Here is a 20,913-nt window from a genome sequence, read left to right as displayed (position 1 = left end):
TGTTTCCCCTGTGAGATCGGGTGGTCAAAGAGGGAAGGACGCGCAGAATACAATCTGCTGGTGTTGGAAGTTTGGTGGAACATTTATCTGCTGATGAACTGGCACGTCATTTGTATGGACTGATATTAGATTTGAAGCTGTGCGCACTGATTGCTATACATATATATATATATATATATATATATATATATATATATATATATATTATAATAAATCTATAATTGTTTATTAACAGTATCAAGAGGAAATGTCAAGCAAATGAATGAGAAGCAAGGGAGTTGTTTTTAAATATCTGTAGTTTAGAAACAAAAGGAGTTATCTTTTTATTTAGTCTATAATATAATTCTTGTTGTAAGTATGTCTGGAAGAGTGCAGTTCAGTGATGGGTGCATATATTGTAACTTTCTGAAGCTATTGTGCGATCTGTATGCAGTTCTCACATTTGCAGTGAGATTATAAGGTTACAGAAATTTTAACAATTTCTATATGTCAGTCTCTTCACCTCAGTTGCCACCCATTGCACCAGAGACCACCAATTAGAGCAGTTTGAACAATCTGGAATAGTTAGGACTATGGATGATACACATTTCCCAGTAGTTATCCCTTTAAATAATTCATATAATGTCTTTGTGTAGCATAAAAGTGGTTCTAAGGATGTGTCTTCAGAGAAGGAGGTCATAAGCTAACAGGAAGTTGGTGGTTCTGGAAAAAGTGATTCCCTTGTAGAAGAGTCCATTGAAGGTAGAAAGTTTCACATAATGGATTCTCTTGTAAGAAGTAGTGATCTAAGAGTTGGCCAAGAATGAAATGTAGAGGTTAGGTGCCTGCTAGAAGCTACTATGACTGAGAAGTAGGATTACTGTACAGCTTATTGAAATTGTTAATCAAGCGAAAGAGGTAAATTATATTCTACTTGTTGGAACTAATGGGTTTTCTACAGTTATGTTAGAAGAGTACAGAGATATTTTTGTTTGCTAGGAAAGGATCTTGGGCAGGCAGTATACTCAGTGTCCTTCTCATAAATATTCTGCTCATAGGATGAGGGGAGATGCTGTCTAGTACAAAGCATTCTAACACTTCTGCACACCAAGGACTGAGGCAAGCAGGAATAATTTTGATTTGTCAATTATGACACTGGAGTTTGGAAGTGTACGACTGTTCAATATAAACTGATTTTGCATCCAGGCACTATAAAAACAGAGGTTCTTAGTTCAGGCACTTTATTAGTGCTTACTTTGTCTACATAACAGAGCAACTTTAAAAACAGAAGATCCCTCTAGCCTTAAACAGATTATGAAAAGTGTATTAGTAATAAAGGTAGGTTAAAGAAATGTGGTATGCTTGTGGATACTAGGTGCACAAATTGCTCATAAATTAGGTAATGTGCTCCCTGAATGTATTTCAAACCATGTCAAAGAAAAGCTTAGATCTTGAAGTTCAGTCATGGTATAATGAAAACCATGACAGGGACAGTTATTCCCAGTTATGCACTGTTTAGAGAGAGTATGAAAAAGGGAATGTGGAGTTGCTTTATATATAATGATTGAGATGAAAGCAACTTCAATAGAAGGTGCTGCATATAAGATTGACAGTATTTGAGAGACAGTTGTTTTTGTTTTAAAAGAAAACATTTACAGACCACCAACATCTGTATAGATAATTTATAAGGGAAAATGACTGAGAAGTCCATAAACAGGTGAGAAAATTATGTGAGTTTTCAATGTCTGATATAGGCTGCAATCTGCCAATTCCAAAATCAGCCATGATCAATAATATTTTGAATTCATTGCATGTGGCATCTCTCAAGCAATTAGGGAACCAACACGCAAGCAAGTAATCTTACATTTAGTTCTTATAAACACATTGGGGCATATTCAATTGTTTGAATATCCCACGGCGTTAAAACTATTACCGTTATTACGGTAATAGTAAGCCGGATTTCAGCTCGCAGCTCCCTGAGCCGCAAGCAGAAATCCAGCGAGAAAAGTACCGTAAAAACGCGCCGCGAGATTTTTGGCTATAACGCCAACAATTGAATATGCCCCATAGAATCAAATGTGTCTATTGATGGTAACTAGACCACAAATTCTCTTCTACAAAGTAAAAACCCACCAAAACAAAGGTTTTAGATGTTAGAAAAAGAGAAATCAACAAGGTGGGCATTGATAGGTGCAGTGGAATAACCTAAAATACAAATTATTAAATGGAACAGAGCTGTGTGCTATGTTAGCAAAAGCAAAGTAAGAGAAAGCCAATATGGTTGTCAAAGACATGGCAGTTGTCAAACGTGTTAAGAAAACTCAAAATCAAGATAAAAGACTCCTAATCAGAGGAGCATAAAATGAAGAAGTTAGTCTAAAAGAGAATAAACACTCAATAAAATATTCTAAAAAGCAATTAGAAGGACATATTGCTCTGACAGTAAAAAAAAAAAAAAAGGTGGCATAGCATTCTTCAAATACACGAACCAAAGGAAAATAAGGGAGAAATAATAGGGCTAAAAACTCAAGATATGCTGATATGCTGAAGAAAAGAATGAAATTGCAGACTGGCTTTCCTTTTCAGAGTCCATGGCAGCCCACACAAGTGGGTTAATAATTAGACAACTGAGCAGTAACAAAAATAAAATTGACACCCCCTAAGGTATTTAGTATGATTCCTCCTTTTCCTGTTCATAGAAAACCATAGAATATCTCTTTAATTCTTTAATGTTGTGAAGATTAAGATGTCAATATTGAGGAGTACAGGCATCACTGAAAAAGTCACAGAAGTACTACTAGAAGAAAGAAGAACACTTACACAGTATACTACAGAGCTTGAAAAAACATGGCAAATTATAGTTAACTCCTTTTCCTCAAAATACTTCATGGCAGCCATTATAATGGGTAAGTTCCCTTCTAGTATAGGTAGAAATAGGTTATTTAAAAAGGTCCCCAGACAATATATATTGGAGCACCTCCTTTTCCTCCACTTCTTTGAGTAAACTTCCCAAGCGGTCTCTGAAATATCTAAACATATCAAGCATGGCTGGAAAACTGAACTGCCATGGAGTATTTTGAGAAAAAGCAATTAACAGTAAATTCTATAATTCACTATTTTTCCTCCTCAATCCTCCACGGCAGCCATTACAATGGAATGTACCCATCAATATAGTAAGCGGATATAAAAGAACTGATCAGCAACACATACGGCTTAATCAATGATTTATTTAGTGGCTATGTGGAGAACAGGTCTCCCAAACTGATACAGATGATAATGACTAGCAAAGATATAGAAAGAGGATTATCCAGTTGCTCTGCAAAGCTCAGTTGCTGAAGCCAGACGTTTTCATGCCAAATCTGTTGGTAACATTTGTATAGAATGAGCTTCAGAATTTCTAGTGGCACTTTACGCTCATTTCTCTTGTATATCTGTATAATTACTCCTCTGATTCTTGTTTAGAAGGGGCACACCCCTTTCCGAGGTCCTGTTGGAATCACAATGAGTTGTTCCATTCTTCTGTCCTGGAGAAATGGAAACTGCCCTCACCAAGTCAACAAGCACAGTTCTCTCTCTTTTTCATCATTAGGTTTTGGACAATAATATGGCAGCACATTTTCCTGATTAATGAAGAACATAGATAATACTTTTAGTACAAACAATGGTTTTGATCTAAATACCAGTTTATATGCATAGATGTTCAGTAAGGGTTCAGAACACCACAGTGCTTGTAATTTTCAAACCCTACTAGGAAGAACACCTTTAAAGAAACCTTTTGCAGTGGTTCAAAAGGGTCAAGTATCAAAATGTTGAGGGGGCCTTGGCTTGACTAGCCATAGAGCAAGACACATGGCACTTACTCTGCCCCAGATAGCCTGCTCACTAACTGGTTCTCTGCACCGCACTGACTTGATCCGGCCCTCACTTACCTGCCAAGTTTCCTGCTGCTGCCAGTTGCGGTCCCGTCGTCTGGCCGCCTGGGATCGATCTCTATGCTGTTGATGTAGTCTCTGTGGCCTGTATCTCGGGGGCATCTGTTCGAGCTGGCTCTCAATGGCCTGCTGGTAATGTGAAGTCTGACGCTTGGTCCCCACTCTACTTATCACCTACAACAGTACTGATCGGACCTGACTGGAAGTGAGGCGGAAGACAGCCATCTTGCTCCGGACAGCCTGGGTGGAACAGCGGTGGTGTCGCTGGGCCAGGTAAGTGGAACATTTTTTGCTTATTGCTCTCATCAAGTTCTCCAGACCTGGCCCTCGATATCCCCATACTGGATGCCACACTGAGTTGCTTGTCACTCTCCTGGTCTACTTCTTGATTGGAGGTACCGGACATTGCCTACCATAAACACCTTACAAACAAGATATACGAGGACTGGTCAAGTAATATAGTGCTATCAAATAATTAAGCATTTTATTTGCCATAAATAAAAATAAACAGACCACCCCCATCTTGATTGCTCAGAAAATAAAAAGTAAACCAATAACACAGATAAAGAACTGTTTTGGAATATGAATATTAAATATAGTGCAAAAAGGGGTCAGCTGGTTGTAGGAGAGTATAATATACTGACCAGGGGTGAAAAAGCCATCATTTTGGATGTTGTTTCTAACACTAAGGAATACATTTGTGATCAAAGCTGCGAAAAAGCGGCAATATTGTTAGGGCTCACAGTTACCATGATAAACTTTTAGAACTGATGGAATAGAGTTCTTCACTATTAGCAGCCTCCTTTCACGTAGAGCTTTATGTGCTCGCAGGTACTTGGATGCCCCCAGGTCTTAAGCTCTAGTGTAGTGAAATTTTATCCTTGGCGGACATAGCGCAGCTGTAAATAGGAGGCAGTAAACTGGATGAAGTGGGTTGTCAGAAGAAAGCCGAGGTCAGGGATCTGTAGCATATAATATGGTCAGGAACAGACTAAAGATCAGGACTGGCAGCAAGCAGGAAAATCCGAATAGCCAGAGGTCAGGGCAGTCAGCATACAATCGAGGTCCAAAATAAGCCAAGGGTCATATACAGAATACAATTAGAATTCAGAGGACTAAATAAGCAGGTCAGCAATCCACAGCACAGAAATCTATAACCGGAAGGGAGTCTAAGCCCTCCATATATGGGCCAATGGCAGCCTGTGATATATGTCCAGTAATTATCACCCAGGAGATCCATAATTAATTAGCAGCCCCCTGCGCATGCGCCCTGCTGTTAACTGTAGCCAGGACGCGGCACTGATACTGAGCGTGTCTTGGCCATTGCCCTGGTGACGGCTGGGACGGGGAAGAAGTGACGCAGACTCTCCGACAGCAATGCGTTGTCTCGTAACAAATATCTGGATTAAATTCTATTGTCCTCAGCATTCCCCATGAAAAAAATGTAAATAATTTCTTATATATTTGGTAGCCCGGCTCTGCCAAACTGCAGGCCTGCCCACATGTCCATTGTTCCTTAAACTTGTCACCCTAAATTTATTTTTCTGTATGAGATTTAGTTTTCAACATCATAGCTGTCTGGGAACTGTCTTTCACTTCCAGATCAAGTACCTTTGTTGGTTCATTAATGTTAAACATGTACTGAAAATGGACATATTAAACTATGGTTGCACTAGTTGGCTGGATCTCAAATCCTTTATTCAAAATTATCATCTCCGCAAAGTAAGAAGGATGTGAGCAAAAAAGTGGCAGTTCATAATTACTATACAACATTGAAACAAATTCTTCAAAGTCCAACTTAATACAGTTTTTTATTATACTCGCACTCACAAAAGGTGCAAAATGCATCCAATCTGGAGTAAAGGATAGAAGGGTGTAAACTTTTGCACCACTACAGATGATACTATAAAAACAAAAAAGACAAAAATTGGCCTTTTATAGATCATAAATCATTTTAGTTGATTAGCCTTAATGAGAGGCTTACACAGTCTTACTCCAAACTAACCTTCCCCCCATCTATGTAAATGGACTGCAATTACCATACAATTCTGTAGACATACATGTTATCTATAACTGACAGCTGAAAAAATATAAATCATATACATGGTTTACTGTACTTGTAATACGTCAGAAAAGTTAATTAATATGTGTCAGGTCAGATAAGAACTGTATATTAATGTGCGTCATCAATCTTAAACAACGGTGTTACCTGTGGGCAACAAGTTAAAGTGAAAGAATTCTCAACATGAATATCTTAGCAACAAGAGGTAAATAGTAGGAAAAAAAAGCACTTGGCACTTGAATGCTTCATTGTGTACCACTTTGTGCGTAATGGTGATGAAGCAACCACATACTTAACTATGTAAATGGCAAAAACTATGTTAGTCTCTCAATATTACAAATGACAATCACTAAACAATTAGAATCAACAAGAGTGTGGTGTCCGAAAATCTTGAATTAGAAGATTACATTAATAGTAAAAATCAATATTACACACAAACTTATATCCATGTCTTTACACAGGTTGTAGGATGTTATATATGACTCTTGTAAGTGGCGAATGATTGAACACTCAAGTGCACATAGAACCATAGCTACAAGCTTGAAACACCTTTGGCCCCTGTTGGGGCTATGTCTCACTTTGTTGCACATGTCTGTTTCACCACATGATGGAAAAGGGAGTCAGAGACAATTTCTGAGACCATTCTAACACAGATTTTTTAATACATAAATAGAATCAAGGATAATTACTGTATATGAAAGAGATGCAATAAATAAAAACAAAAAAGACTGCGATGTGGAGAGTAGCTAAATAAAAATAAATATAAATAGTATATGCTGGAATAGCTCCCATGCAAAGTTGAATTGATGAATAGGTTCTTTACAATAAAACAAACATTTATTTAACATTTAAAAATACACAAAATGACTTCATACATAAGAAAGTGACTGCTTGATCAGGTTTGTATGACCCTTAATAATAGCCTGGCTCCAAAGAAGTTAGTGACCATTGATTTCGGAGTAAGAATTAATTTTGTAATGATCAACCACTATTTATAATTAGGATAATAATTCCAAGCTTTTATATTTGTATGGAAGTGAATAGTTCACAAAAAGAACCAATGTAACGAAGGCTCAAAATCCTGGTAGTAATGGTAACTTGGGTGTTTTTAAATCCTCGCCTTATGCCTCTCAAACATTGTTAAATAGTTATTTTTGAATCCTTTCCAGGTAGAATACAAATTAGTTCCTCTTACCAGTACCAGCCATGAATTTACCACTCTCCAGAGGGGATTTGAGTACCACCAGCATCCAGTGCGCCGTCACAAACTACTGCGTCCGAGTTCAATTACGCTGTATAACTGACAGTGTGTTTGCAAAATATAAGTCTAGTTGGAAACCAAGTTTGACATGGAAAAGTTCCTCCCAATCGGTCACAATAAACACAGGGAATACATTAGCAGGTCATAAGCTCATATTGGCATCTGAGTACACAGCTGATGCGTTTTGTGCTAGACTCAGCACTTTCTCAGAGCTAATGATATGAAAGAGAAGCCCCTTCACATGATGATGCAGCATATTAAAAAACCTTTTATCACAATGGATGCGAGAGGGAAATACATAAATTAAATTCCGAACTTGGAACAACTGCCATGCAGACAGATATTGCACCAGTCTTCCAGAAGAATTAAATTCTTTAGTTTAAATAACTGTACACAAACGTACATTCCTCTTTGCCCTTTTAGTATAATTATATATGTACAAGTTAACCCGTGCATGATACTCATGCATTCTAGTCAAATCAAGCTACTTGAGGTCTTAAAAAGGTTCTTGTCATGCATTTGGACCTAGCCCAGGCCTCCTCAGGGGAAGAGCGTTACTTCCCGACGCAAGCGGCCTTTTTAATGTGTGTTCATGAGGTAAAATTACCTCACGAAAATGAGTTTGACCCCTCAACTCGTAAATTTAGCCTTTACTACCCCTCCCACGGGGGAAAGGGGGGATGATGTAAGTTAACTGACTTGACTATTCTAATTTTTTTGTCAAATAATGTCAGTATACCAAATTTCAGGTCAATTGGATGAGCCCTTTCTGAGAAAATAGTTTTTTCCACACGCACGCCTCTACACATGTGTGTTCATGAGGTAAAATCACCTCACGAAAATGAGTTTGAGCCCTACCAAATTTCAGCCCTTTTTGAAAAATTTTTCCCACACACACTAAGAATTTAGTAGGTCAGTGTATAGCCCAGCAGGTGGCGCTGCAACTTGTTTTTTTTTTTCCACACACACACACAGACAGACAGACGCCACTGAGCATTTATATATTAGATACTAACCACTTGCAGGCTTTTTATAGTGAGCAGGCATGTTTTGGCTTTTGCTAGGATAGAGGAAGCAGAGAAGGGATTTGGTTTGGGTTCCTCAAAAAGACTGCTTTGGACTCCTTACATTTGTGTAAGGATGTGAAAGGCTGCACTAGTGTTCACTGGCTGGCTGACTTCAGATGCAGTCACGTCAAGTAGACTATTCATATGGGAGATATTAATCTGCTCCTGAAAATAACACCTTTTGCAGAAATAAACTGTGCTGAATTGATTGACACAGAATATGTATTTCACATCAACTGCTTAATCAAATGTGTCAGGAAGTCCACGTTAAGTCTAGCACCAGGCAATATCCCCTGTGTATAGCAATCACTGGTGCCTCGTTATTTTCACACAATTAGTGCAATCTCAAGGTTATTCTGCGACTTCAATGTTTAGACATACCATGCACTCCCACTGAAGTAACTAGGATCATCTCACAGGTGCTTTGCAGCCCAGAAATAATAGTGACTGCATTGGTTAGAGAAATCCAATAGAAATTGTTGACTGTCTCATGTAAAGTAGGACATTCTTAATCATAGTCTTTAACTATGGTTAACAACTCTAGGCATGTAGATGGAAATTTCACGTCAGAATGGCTACCAATGTTAAGCACTACAAGAATATAATGCGATTGCAAATAGAATATGTAAAGTGTACTGAAATATATTACTAACCCTTACATATCAATGAGTGTTCTCTAAGAAGGGTACTATTTTAAATAGGCTAACCAATACATAGTTATGGTTTAAGAAGTTGGGGCAAGAAAGAAAATACCACAACAATACAATGTGGTACTTTCCTAAAGATGATTTTGTATTTTCCCCCCAATATCTACCTTTGGGCAACTAAACAGTATTATGAAACTGTCAAAAGCGGGATCGCGTATAATTAAAATCTAGCTAGCAAAATCTCGTTAAAATAAACATTGACATTGGAAATAAAGCTGATGGCAGAGACACGTTAGGTCAGATTTTTAAAAATAATTTTTTGCACATTTTTCCTCAAGTCCCATAGACATATGCAAAAAAGTTAGGAAATTTAATATCGTAATAGCCGGCAATATAAGCATCGAGGGGATGTTCAACAGCACCTCGCGCCGAGTTGAATCCGCCTCTTAAAGTATTGAAACATTGATGTAGTATAACAATTTGTGTTTTAAGTAAGCAGGAAACTGCGTTCTCTATTTATAGAACATATCTTACTGTAAAGCCATTCTCATCTTGTGAGTTTATATCCGCACCACTGGCAACGAGAAGTGCAACCACCTGAGTGTGGCCTTCTCTAGCAGCAAGCATGAGTGCAGTCATTTTCTTCCTGCAACAAAAGAAAAGATGTAAGTAGAATCAAGAGAGGGATATTTAGCAGTGTACTGGTTATAGAAAAAAAAATAATATATATAGTAACCCTATGGAGAACAATGAAAAATGTTAATGTTTAGATGGTGATAATCTTTAAGGCTTCCTGATGAATAAGTTATTGAGCTTGAAACATACTCCCTCTTAATCTATACTGATGAACACAACTGCAATTTGATTGTACACTTTGATTGCACCAGCAACCCCTTGTGCTCAACAAATAGGCACCAGCCATATCACTCACATTAAAGCATACTGGTGAGGGAAGGCAGGACATAAAACTCACCTTTGAATGCAGGCTTATTTTCTTGCCCACAAAAGAACATTTCATTTCTGTGTTTACTGGAAAGCGAGCAAAATAATATACTTAACTGTATAAGCATGTAAGAGCAAACAGATGCAGACCTAATTTTCCATCCACTATTTTCTCAGAGATTTTAATAATGTCTTGCCAAAATGCAGCGTGTTAGAGGCATTTCCACAATATGTGAATAAGGGTGTTTGGGGTCTCTCTGCAGTGCCAATACACTGGGGAACATTTTGTGACAGTTTATTACTATTTCAATTGCAAGATGCTTTGATAGCAAGCATATGGAAATTAAAAGATCCTTTGCCATTTATTTTCTCTTGGTGTTTCACTAAAGTCTCTGATCCAGGTCTCTGTGCACCTTGGATTGTCACTTTCTCATTGAGCAATCAGTGACCATGAAGTCTACACAATGACTCCAGGAAACATAGAAGCAGAGAACAAAAATCATGGGCATGGTATGCTCTATTTTCGAAAAATTCACAAATCACATTTATTGGCGAATGTTGCATAAAGGAAAGCATGAGCGTCAGCAAGCCCTGTAGCAACAGATGTAAATTGTTAGAAAAAAAAAAAAGGGCACAAAATGAGGCCAGGCGAGAGTGAAAAAGGTAGAAACAATAGATGAAAAACCACTCCAAACTTTTATGTATCGAAATAGAATGCCAACCTGGTAAAATCAGAAAATGATTTGTATTTCCTTGAGTACCTACCTGGATCCACAATTGCTGAAGCCAGACAGAAAACAAATTTGCATCAGGTATATATAATTGCAAAATCCTCCGATGTCTTCTGACTCCTCCCAGCATAACTCATCACATACAATAAAGAAAATCCACACCTGTGCACAATAACGGTAACAACAACATGGAGCAAAACAGAATAAGGCAGGATGTAGGCTGCCATGGAGGGACATGAGTAAACTCAATTAGAAGGTAAAAATTGTTGCATTTGCCCTTCCACTCTCCATTTCAGAAGTCACTAACAGTTCTTTACTAAAGTAGTTCAATTTACTTGTGTGTAAGAGCCAATTTTAGCCTCTTCTGAAGCTGCTAAATGAGGTCTGTAATGTAGAACAAAAGTGTGCAGGAAACACCACTCTGCTGTTTCACCTATCTCCTCTGAAGCAGTTTGAGCATTCTCTGTCCCATTCTCTGTACAAGCCATCCAGAGATGGTTTGTAAAGGCAAATCTGCCTTTACAAGCCATCGCCGCTTTAAATTTCCCCTGCAAAGTCGCCGATTTCCAGCGACTTGCAGAAACCGACGTTTCATACATTTACCCTCTGGTCTTAGCCAAATAAATTGCTTACACCAGGGTTTCCCAAACCCAGTCCTCAGGGCTCCCTAACAGTGCATGTTTTCCTTATCTCCTTGCTGGAGCACAGGTGTATTCATTACTGACTGACACATTGTAACAGATCCACAGGTGGTCCTAATTATGTCACTAGTGATCCGGAAAACCTGCACTGTTGGGGAGCCCTAAGGACTGGGTTTGGGAAACCCTGGCTTACACTATAACCAAGTCATAAAAAACACTTTCTCTAGAATTCTTGGGATTGGAAAACAATGCAGGACCAATTCCTGATAAATATGACATTTAGAAATCGCATTAGGAAACAACTGAGGATTAGTTCTTAACACAACCTTACCCTTAAATATATTTAAATAAGGCTCTCAGCACCATAGAGTATGAAGCTCCCCAATCCTCCTAGCAAAAATAATTGGCACTAAAATATGCATTTCAAGGTTTGCCCACTTAAAGGAAATTTCCAAAAGGGGACGGGTGTTAAATTTATTAAAGGTGCTGATGATTAGGTTCAAATTCCAAAGGTCTACCAAGGGTCTCATCTGGGGTCTAATACGTTTAAATGCCTAAAGGAATCTAGCTATAAATTTATCCTGTACCCGATTCAATTCTATAAAGTAACTTTGTGTAGAAACTTAACCTTACCTCTTTCAAGATACCACAAAGAAAATATTTTCTAATTCCCATTATAAAATATTACGGTAGGGGATTCCTAGCTTTTAAAAAAGTATTAAAGTCCCTTTGTTTCCAATTCAACTGCCAAAGCTTCAGACACACATTCTGGGGTTGTGGGTGACTTGTATAAGAAGGTCTAGACCAGTGTTGGCTAGCCTGTGACACTCCAGGTGTTGTGAAACTACAAGCCCCAGCATACCCTTCCAGCAATAAGCTGCTATATATTGGCAAAGCATGCTGGGACTTGTAGTTTCACAACACCTAGAGTGTCACAGGTTAGCCAACACTGGTCTAGACTGACAGAAAGTGTACTCTACTACATTTTTCTTTTTCAGAAAAATTAGACTACTTTTGCATTTGACCTTGTATTCTGAATATCAGCTGTATTTCAGGAAGCCCAGCTCCATCTACTATGAACTGAAAAACTTCTGGGTGCACACATTACCTCTGGTGTAAATTGTTCACGCTTATGAAATCTGATGTCACATTGTCCAAACTTTTCATGCCGTCTTGGTAGTTGATGAATGACACGCGGTCCTGTTGTCTAAGCAGATTTGAAGAGGATTGTGAGCAATTGGAGAATGAAAAACTTGAATCTCCTCATCAGACTGCCCCCATCTTTAGCAGATTTGAGAAGTTATAGCTTTTGACCCTGTTCCACCATCTCTATATTACCTTTCCCTCTAAGTTCCCAGTCTATCTATGCTGCTTGAAATTTTCGGAAAACAAAGGGGATCTAGGTTCCCCAGAACTCTTAGTTGCTTCTGTTTCTGAAGACTGTCACAACCTCAAGGAATGTTCCGCCATAGCTGAAAAGTGAATGCATTTATTGAGATGGACTCAGCTATTTTTGTATTTTAAAATAACATTCCTCTGAAGGACCCTAATATGAAACGAAGACAAAGGCAGCACTTTCTGATGAAAACATTCCCAGTATTGACATCCTGTGTTTGGCTAGGTTGTTTGACAACTGCATTATGTTGTCCATGCTCTGGAGGGTCAGAAGGACTGACCCCCATTTTTAGTCAATTACTACACCTTGTTGTGAATGGAGCTAAATAGCCTTTGTCCCTGTTGATAACTACCAAATAACAAAAAAAACAAAACAAAGCGCCACCACTTAATCAGAAAAAGGAAATTCTCTCAGTTTTAGATCAGAGAAGCAAATGTGTACAGTATACTTACTGGGAGCTCCACCCCTTCTTCAATTACCCTGAAATAAAACCTAGTCCTGTGAGAGAAATTGCTTCTTCCTGTGAGTGGCGGATTCTTGTTTTGGTATAAAATAAATAATATTGGAATCACCGAGGAGGTTCTGCCTGCACCAGTTACTATATGGCATAATCGACCATGATGTTGGAGGGCTGTGATAACTTGATCTGTGTATGCTGGTAAACCTGCAGTCATGAGTTAACTTACACTAGAATTTCGTCCAAGCAACGATATAGCTGGAAACCTTGTGATCTGAAGTGAGCTATAAAAACCATTAGGACTTTTGTAAAAGTGCAAGTGGTGGAAAGCCCAAAAGGTAGTCTGGTGAATTTAAATGTTTATTCAGGATACAGAACTTGATATATGAAACTACTAAGTTTGCTTGCCAACTCCACTATTTAGTTTCATTATCTGCTTTCTCCTTCCCACAATCCTCCAACTGCTCTTCTGTCAATCAACTTGAGATGTGATAATACCTTCACAATAAAATAGCTCGGAGGCCTGGTTTAACAGCAAGGCAAATGTGTTTCTTCATTGGAGTTGGGCCAAAAAGTCCAAAATTATGAAAGCTGATAAACAGGTGGCCCATAACTTTACAAATTGGTTCATAGTTGCACAGTGTGATAAGCAAAACCATGTCGAACATATCTATTCCGTTGGATAAAAATGAAGCACAAAGTAGCAAACTCCTATGTCCTTCTTTCTTCACCCCCTAACCTTTTCCTTCCTATATTTGTGCCCCCCCCCCTCCCCCAGAAATAAAACAAGAAAATCGACAATCTTCTTCCGTTAGAACCTACCTATTCGCCTTCTACAAATATGAGTTTTCCTCAATATTTGTCACTTTCTTTTTTGCTGAAACATCTAGTCAATTATATGTGGGATGTTGAATACTTTTGTGTCAAAAAAACAAAAGTATTATAGGAGTGATACCTTTATTGGCTAACCAAAAGACATTTTTATATTTGCAAGCTTTCAGAGCACAGAGGCCCCTTCAACAGGGAAGTTTACAAATGAATGACCGAGAAAGGGGCACAACATTTAGTGGGTCATAAATCCAGGTGTTCGTTTGAGTCCTTGAGTCAATAACTGGAATGTTCTTATCAGTTTGAATTTCATGTATCACCCCCCCCTGTAAAAATTGCTTGATGTAACATCTCTTAAATGTTGTGCAGTTTTCTCAGTCCTTCATTTGTAAACTTGCTTCTACTGCAAGATATGTTTGGAGTATTTGAAGTCCTGGTATTTTTTGTTTAATCTTTGGTACTGTTTTACCCTACTACCCTGCGGAAGTTTAGTGGCGCCCTATAAATAAAAGCTAATAATAATAATAATACTAATACTACTATTAATAATAAAAACAATATTACAACCTAAGTGTTTAAGTATTAGCTTGGGTTGAAGATTCCTCAAAACGATAATAAAGTCATATCACTTTGTTAAAAAACCTAAATTTCATTTTATATGCGAACTTCACTGAAAAAATAAGAAACGTATGGCCCAATATTACTGTGGCTATAAACACCCAGAGCAGAAAGCTACAACTGCTGTGTGTTTGAGACCGTATGACATCCTGCAGCTGGGTGGAATCCATATTACCAATGCCCTGCAGCCTCCCATGGAATAAATAAATCCAACTGAGGGGAGAGAAGCCATCACATAAACTGTAATAGTGCACTTAACCTACGAATAAGGTGGCAAGTTTTTTTTCATATAAAGTTAGGCTGGGTACACACTACAGGTTTTTCACCCAATTATCAGGCCAATCACACTACAAACGAGCGTTCGGCCTGATAGCGCAACAGTGTGTGCACTCCAACAATGAACAATCATCATTCCAAAGCACATCATATCATTTGGTTTGAATTTCTAAACAGACTACAAATCTCAGTCAACGATGTTGTTCCAATTCTGCAGTGTGCATGCACTCACACCCAGCAGTGTAGGCAGATCTGCATAGAGTTAACAGAGTCAGAATGTTTTCAGCCAATAGTTATGACAGATGACGAGCATAGATCTGAAGGTAAATCTTGCAAAACTTGTATAGTGCGTACACATGAATCGGCATGCTGATTGGAACTTTTACGTCATAGGTAAAATAATTAAGGATATCACATTGGGAGAAGTTTTCTGCAGTGTGTACCCAGCCTTAGGCATTAAAATGATTTAGACTGAGGGTTAGACTTCATTCTGCGAGTGTGGACATCATTGTAACCCTGCACATGACATAACACCTATTTAAACTCTTTTTTTATATTAAGCAACAGGCATTGGATATTGTGAAACTTTCAAACTTGTTCAACAACCTAGGGTTCAAGAGAAATAATAAGCACTGCAATGTAATAGAATAGTCCCAGTGTCAAAGATTTAAGGCTCAGACAAAGCTCTTAACCCATTGAAGACGGTATAAATATTATTACTATTATCATCTTTGACTTATAAGGCGTCACAAAGGGTCCGCAGCGGCGTACATTATATATACAGAAAACAGAACCAATACACAACATGATACAAAAATATATACAAACACAGGTGAACAGCAAATCAGATTATATCCGGGACAGATAGTGAAAAGGATGGAAATAATCAGCGAGAAGAAGGCCGAAGCTTAAGAAAACAGGGAAAACAGGGCTAGCGAAGCAGGCCAAGAGGTAAAGAGGGTGATGTAATAGTAGAAGGAGCACACAAGGAAAGAGAGCCCTGTTAAAGAGAGCTTACATCCTAAAGGAAAGGGGGAGACACAAATAGGGTGGTACTAACTGGTGGAGAGAGCCAGGACAAGGAAGTTAGGAGGAGGACTGATAGCCTTGAATACAGAAATGAGTCTTAAGGGCACACAAGCCTTTGAGAGTAGATGCTAACCTGATGGAACGTGGAAGATCGTTCTACAGCTGGGGAGCAGCTGGGACAAAGTCCTGAAGACGAGAGTGAGAGGAGGTGATCAATGAAGTAGTGAGGCGGCGGTCACAGGCAGAGCAGAGGGGGTGGGTAGGAGTGTAGGTAGAGATGAAATTGGAGATGTAGGGAGTGGAAGATTGATTAAGAGCTTTAAAGGTGAGGATAAGGAGTTTAAATTTAATTCTGTAGGGTATGGGGAGCCATTGTAGTGACTGTTGGAGGGAGACTGCAGAGACAGAGCGGCGGGAGAGAAAAATGAGGCGGGCAGCAGCATTGAGGATAGACTTAAGAGGGTCAAGGCGAGAATCAGGTAGGCCAGAGAGAAGGAGGTTACAGTAGTCAAGGCAAGAGATAACAAGCGAGTGAACAAGGGTTTCCGTAGCTTCCGTGGTAAGAAAGGGACGTATCTTAGATATTTTCCGAAGGTGGAAGTAGCAGGATTTTGAGAGGGACAGAATGTGAGGCTTGAATGAGAGAGAAGAATCAAGGATGACCCCAAGGCATCGGACTTGGGGGACAGAAACGAGGGTAGTGTTATTAACAGAAATAGAGAGGGGGGGGAGGTGGGAGAGTCCTGGAAGGGGGGAAGACTATAAGCTCGGTCTTGGAAAAATTGAGTTTAAGGAAGCGTAAATAAAAAACAAAGTGTCTAATGATCGAGAGAAGATTATGGTAGCTTGTAAGAAGCATTTGTTATTTATGATAAACCTATAGCTCAGTCAGTAGCTGCAAAGTTACTCTATCATTTTGGATATTGGGGTGGCTAGCTACTAATTGATATAACCCCACTAATAGTGAAACTAGCAATAAAAAAGTAGGTCACAAATACTTTTCTTGCCATGATAGTAAGCTAGCATATCCGTCTGACATTGTATTATAACAGGGGAAAGAAAACCCTTTTAATGGGACAAAACAAAACAAAAAACAAACAAAAGAAAAGAATGTGTAAAGTATGAAACAAGGAGATATTTTGAACACACTCAACATGCAGAGACTCTGTATATGTAGATTCACTTCACTGTAGGTAGAATGACTAGTTTTAAATGTTTAATATCCGATTATTTTAGTTTTAGTATTTAACTGTATATTTACTACAGTTGATATTGTGGCTTTGATAGCAAATACGCAAAAGTAGCAGATGTTTCATCAACGTCACCAAGGAGGAAATGCATCCAAACAGCCATGACAAATTTCAACACATACTGTACTACAAAATCATTTAAAGTTGCCTTATTTCTTGCTAGCTGTTTTCGTATACAGATTTATGCCAACTCATCTGGACTGAATTTCTCTTAAGCTGACAATATACTGTTTATTTGGTATTCCTGCATCCAGTAAACATGTAAAACTTTTCAATACTAGACTTCACTTTTATTTGTTTTTTGATTTATAAAAAAAATGTGTTTTAATACTAACTTCCTATAACAAAGGTGATGCAGATAAGAAAAAAATCATTAAGTGTTACATTTCAATGGACTAGGTTATTTGTTTTTTCTATGAGAATGATGTAAAACATGGGAAGATGGTTATCATAGACCGATACCACATCTCAGTGTTTCAACATCTTTCAACTGCGACTCAAAAACACTGTAGACTGTGTAATGGTTTCCACATTAGACTTCAACAAGTTTAAGTTTGCATTTGATGGTCCTTACTCTGGACCTGTCACTTACACACCACTGTATATTAAACAAATAAATCAATAGCTAACATAAAAACATTCACTGTTTTACAGATGTATTTTTTTGTAAATTTGGAAATTCAGCTTTCTGAATATAGCAAGCCATAGGCAGATATGGGGGAAAATGTATGTGTGTATGTATGTATGTATGTATGTATGTATGTATGTATGTATGTATGTGTGTGTATATATATATATATATATATATATATATATATATATATATATATATATATATATATATATATATATATATATATATATATATATATATATATATATATACACACACACACACACACACAAACACTTTAATACCTTTTCCGAAAACTTGTGTGACATCACTACTCTGACATATGCTGGGTTTCAATAAATCATTGGCTCTGAATGAACATGCCATTAGTGTAACATGATCTACAACTCACACAATTTACAGCCAAACAGCCAATTTAAATAGTTGACACCACAGCAGGAGAACCCGCATCGTGGGGTCCTTCTGCCATAACAACCAACCCCAGGCTGGTCAGAACAGGGTTGGATTTCCTAGAGAAATGGGATTCGCAAAAGAAATGCGGACCCTCCCCTCCACACTCCCTAGAGGTACCCGGACTTGTGCTAAACACCCTAGGGCTCTTCCTACACCCCTGAGCAGTGAATGTGGGGTAATAAAATATTTAATATTAAAAATACTATTTTGTCCCTGGTGCACTACAGGTCCCAGCAAGTCCAGACTGCCAGTAACAGTTTGGGCATGCAGGTGCTCGTAGTTCTACAAGCACCAACAGTCCCATGACTGCCAGGGCAGGCTGGCACTTGGGGAACTAAAAGTGACAGCATGCCCTGGCACCCAGGGCCTGCTAAGACCTGTAGTGCACCAAGACAAAATATAAATAAATCACACATTTCATGTGAAAAATAACTTTATTTCAAAAAAATAAAGTGTAATACTTACCAACATCCACAATCTTCATCTGCAGTCAATGCTTATCCATAAAATTATATTCAAGTTTTGCATTAACTGACATTAGCGTATGAATGTCGACATTGTGACAGTCGACTTTACTGCCTGTTGACAATCATAATGTCGCCACTGTAACCAGATGGACACACTGAACTTGTCCACATTTCTGACTGTCGACTGTACACCAAAATTTACATTTGGCAGTAAGCATTTGGGACTAAGCGCTCTCCTGGCATTCACGATATACAGATTTGTGCGTTAGACTGCCAGGTGGCGACGAGAGATTTATCAATCCAGATAACGAGATTTCATTGTTCCAGAGTCCAATAGCAGTGTGCTTTACCTTACTCTATTCAATGCTTGGCACTGTGCATGATGATCTGAGGCTTGTGTGTGGATCCTCGACAAAGGAAACTCAATCCCTGAAGCTCCCAACGAACAGTAGTTGCACCGATGATGCTTTCATGGGCAGTATGGAACTCGGCAGTGAGTTCCATGCTGCCATACGAAAAGTATAAAACATAACGATCTCTAAAATTACATCTATGTATAAGATGTATAAATATCCGGCTTGGATAATGGCTTGAAATTTACCTGCGACAGAATGGACTGCCTATGCCACCCTGTCTGTCGTTGCTGGGAACCGGTTGTACTTACTTTGCCACCATCCCCTTTCGTTACTCCAAATACGCCCCTCCTATCGCAGTAGGAGGAGCCTGCTGCCACCACTGGACTCCTTTATGGCATCCAGAACCACGTTCCTTCTGAGTATCTGTCGCTGCTAGTGTACTCCCATGCAGGTACACTGGTACCCCTGACCGCTTACTATGGATTAGGGTGCTGTAGATGGATCCCCCCTGGTCTATCACACTGGCCAGAGCTGCTGGGTAGCGGGCAGAGCGGTGGTACTAGGAGCTGGGTCCAAACCTCAGAACAGATCCGGAGGACGGATTAGATTTAGGGTCTAATCTGTAGGTCACAGGATTGCAGCAACATTGGAGAAGTTGTCAAGCAGGGTCTTGAAGAAGAGAGTGATGTTTATTTTGCTCAAGTGTCCTGAAAAGGACAGTTCCACTGCTTTAGCAATATCTAGGACCATACATCAAATGCTTGTATATGTCTATAATCCATCTAGTAAGAGTCTGTTTGGATTAGACATGTAGAAATAGACATTTTTGGATTTCCCACGACCACGGGAAAATCTCTTAATACTATAAATAGACCTACCGCAATGAACTAAGTTCATTGCGTATCGGAGCTTCTACATTGTAGAAGCTCCAATGCGCAATAAGCTAAGGGGTTTCCCACGACAGCGTGGGAAAATCCCCTAATACTATAAATAGACTGAGCTAAGCTCATTGTGCATCGGAGCTTCTACATTATAGAAGCTGTTTGCGGCAGCTCTGCTCTTTTTTTCTTTCTTCAATCAAGAATGAAGAAGCGTGGATGTTACAAATCTGGGGCCCTCCTGGCTAAAGACAAGATGATTTCAAGCAACAAGGGGGGCTTTTTGCCCAAGAAGAAAATAAGCAGGGACATTTCAAGCAGGGACTTTGGATCTACAAATTTGTTTTGGACTTTATCAAGCCGGACTCTAGATAAAAATTTAATTGGGACTTGGTTGACAGCCATTTTAGGATTAAAAGCTGCTGACGACAGATGAAAACATCAGTGGTGAGTATAGGGTATTTATTATTTTTTATAAAAATATGTGGTATAAATGAGGGTGTTTACTGTCTTTATTGTGGGTTTATTATTTTTATTAAATGTATGTGGTGTTAACAAGGGTGTGGTGGTTTGTTTAACATTTTCTTTTCTGGAACTACAGGTCCCAGCCAGCCCTGGGTGTCAGGGCATGTTGGCACTTGTGGTTCTCCAAGTGCCAACATGCCCTGGCTGCCATGGTTATGCTGGTGCACAAGTAGCAGCATGCCCACACTATTTATGGCACCGTGGCTGGCTGGGACTTATAGCTCCACAAAACAAAATGGCGTCTGTTTTTTTTTTTATACTTTAATCGCTATTATCCTACACCCACCGCCCAGGGGTGTAGGAAGAGCCCTAGTGCATTCTGTACTGGGCTGAGTGTCCCTAGAGGGGCGCCCGCACGTTTTTATTCGGCAGACCCTACTCCCTAGGGAATCCAGCCCAGCGCTGAACAGCCTGGGGTTGGTTTGTCATTATGGCAGGGGGACCTCTGCCCTGTGTCCCCCTGCTATAGTGCCACCAACCCTAG

General features: G+C 39.0%; 1 protein-coding gene across 2 annotated transcripts in view; it reads right to left on the bottom strand.

Moving 5' to 3' along the window:
• ASZ1 (ankyrin repeat, SAM and basic leucine zipper domain containing 1) overlaps nucleotides 1-20,913 on the bottom strand; it is a 165,297-nt gene that overhangs the window by 95,800 nt on the left and 48,584 nt on the right. For both annotated transcript variants that reach the window (XM_075208977.1, XM_075208976.1), the window contains exon 5: nucleotides 9,483-9,594. In XM_075208977.1, coding sequence (XP_075065078.1) covers nucleotides 9,483-9,594 — 112 coding nt within the window. The remainder of the gene's footprint in view (nucleotides 1-9,482; nucleotides 9,595-20,913) is intronic.

The sequence above is a fragment of the Mixophyes fleayi genome, chromosome 4, assembly GCF_038048845.1.
Source record: "Mixophyes fleayi isolate aMixFle1 chromosome 4, aMixFle1.hap1, whole genome shotgun sequence".
Classification (NCBI taxonomy): domain Eukaryota; kingdom Metazoa; phylum Chordata; class Amphibia; order Anura; family Limnodynastidae; genus Mixophyes; species Mixophyes fleayi.
The sequence above is the reverse complement of the archived record's forward strand: the minus strand, read 5'-3'. Positions and strand labels throughout refer to the sequence as shown.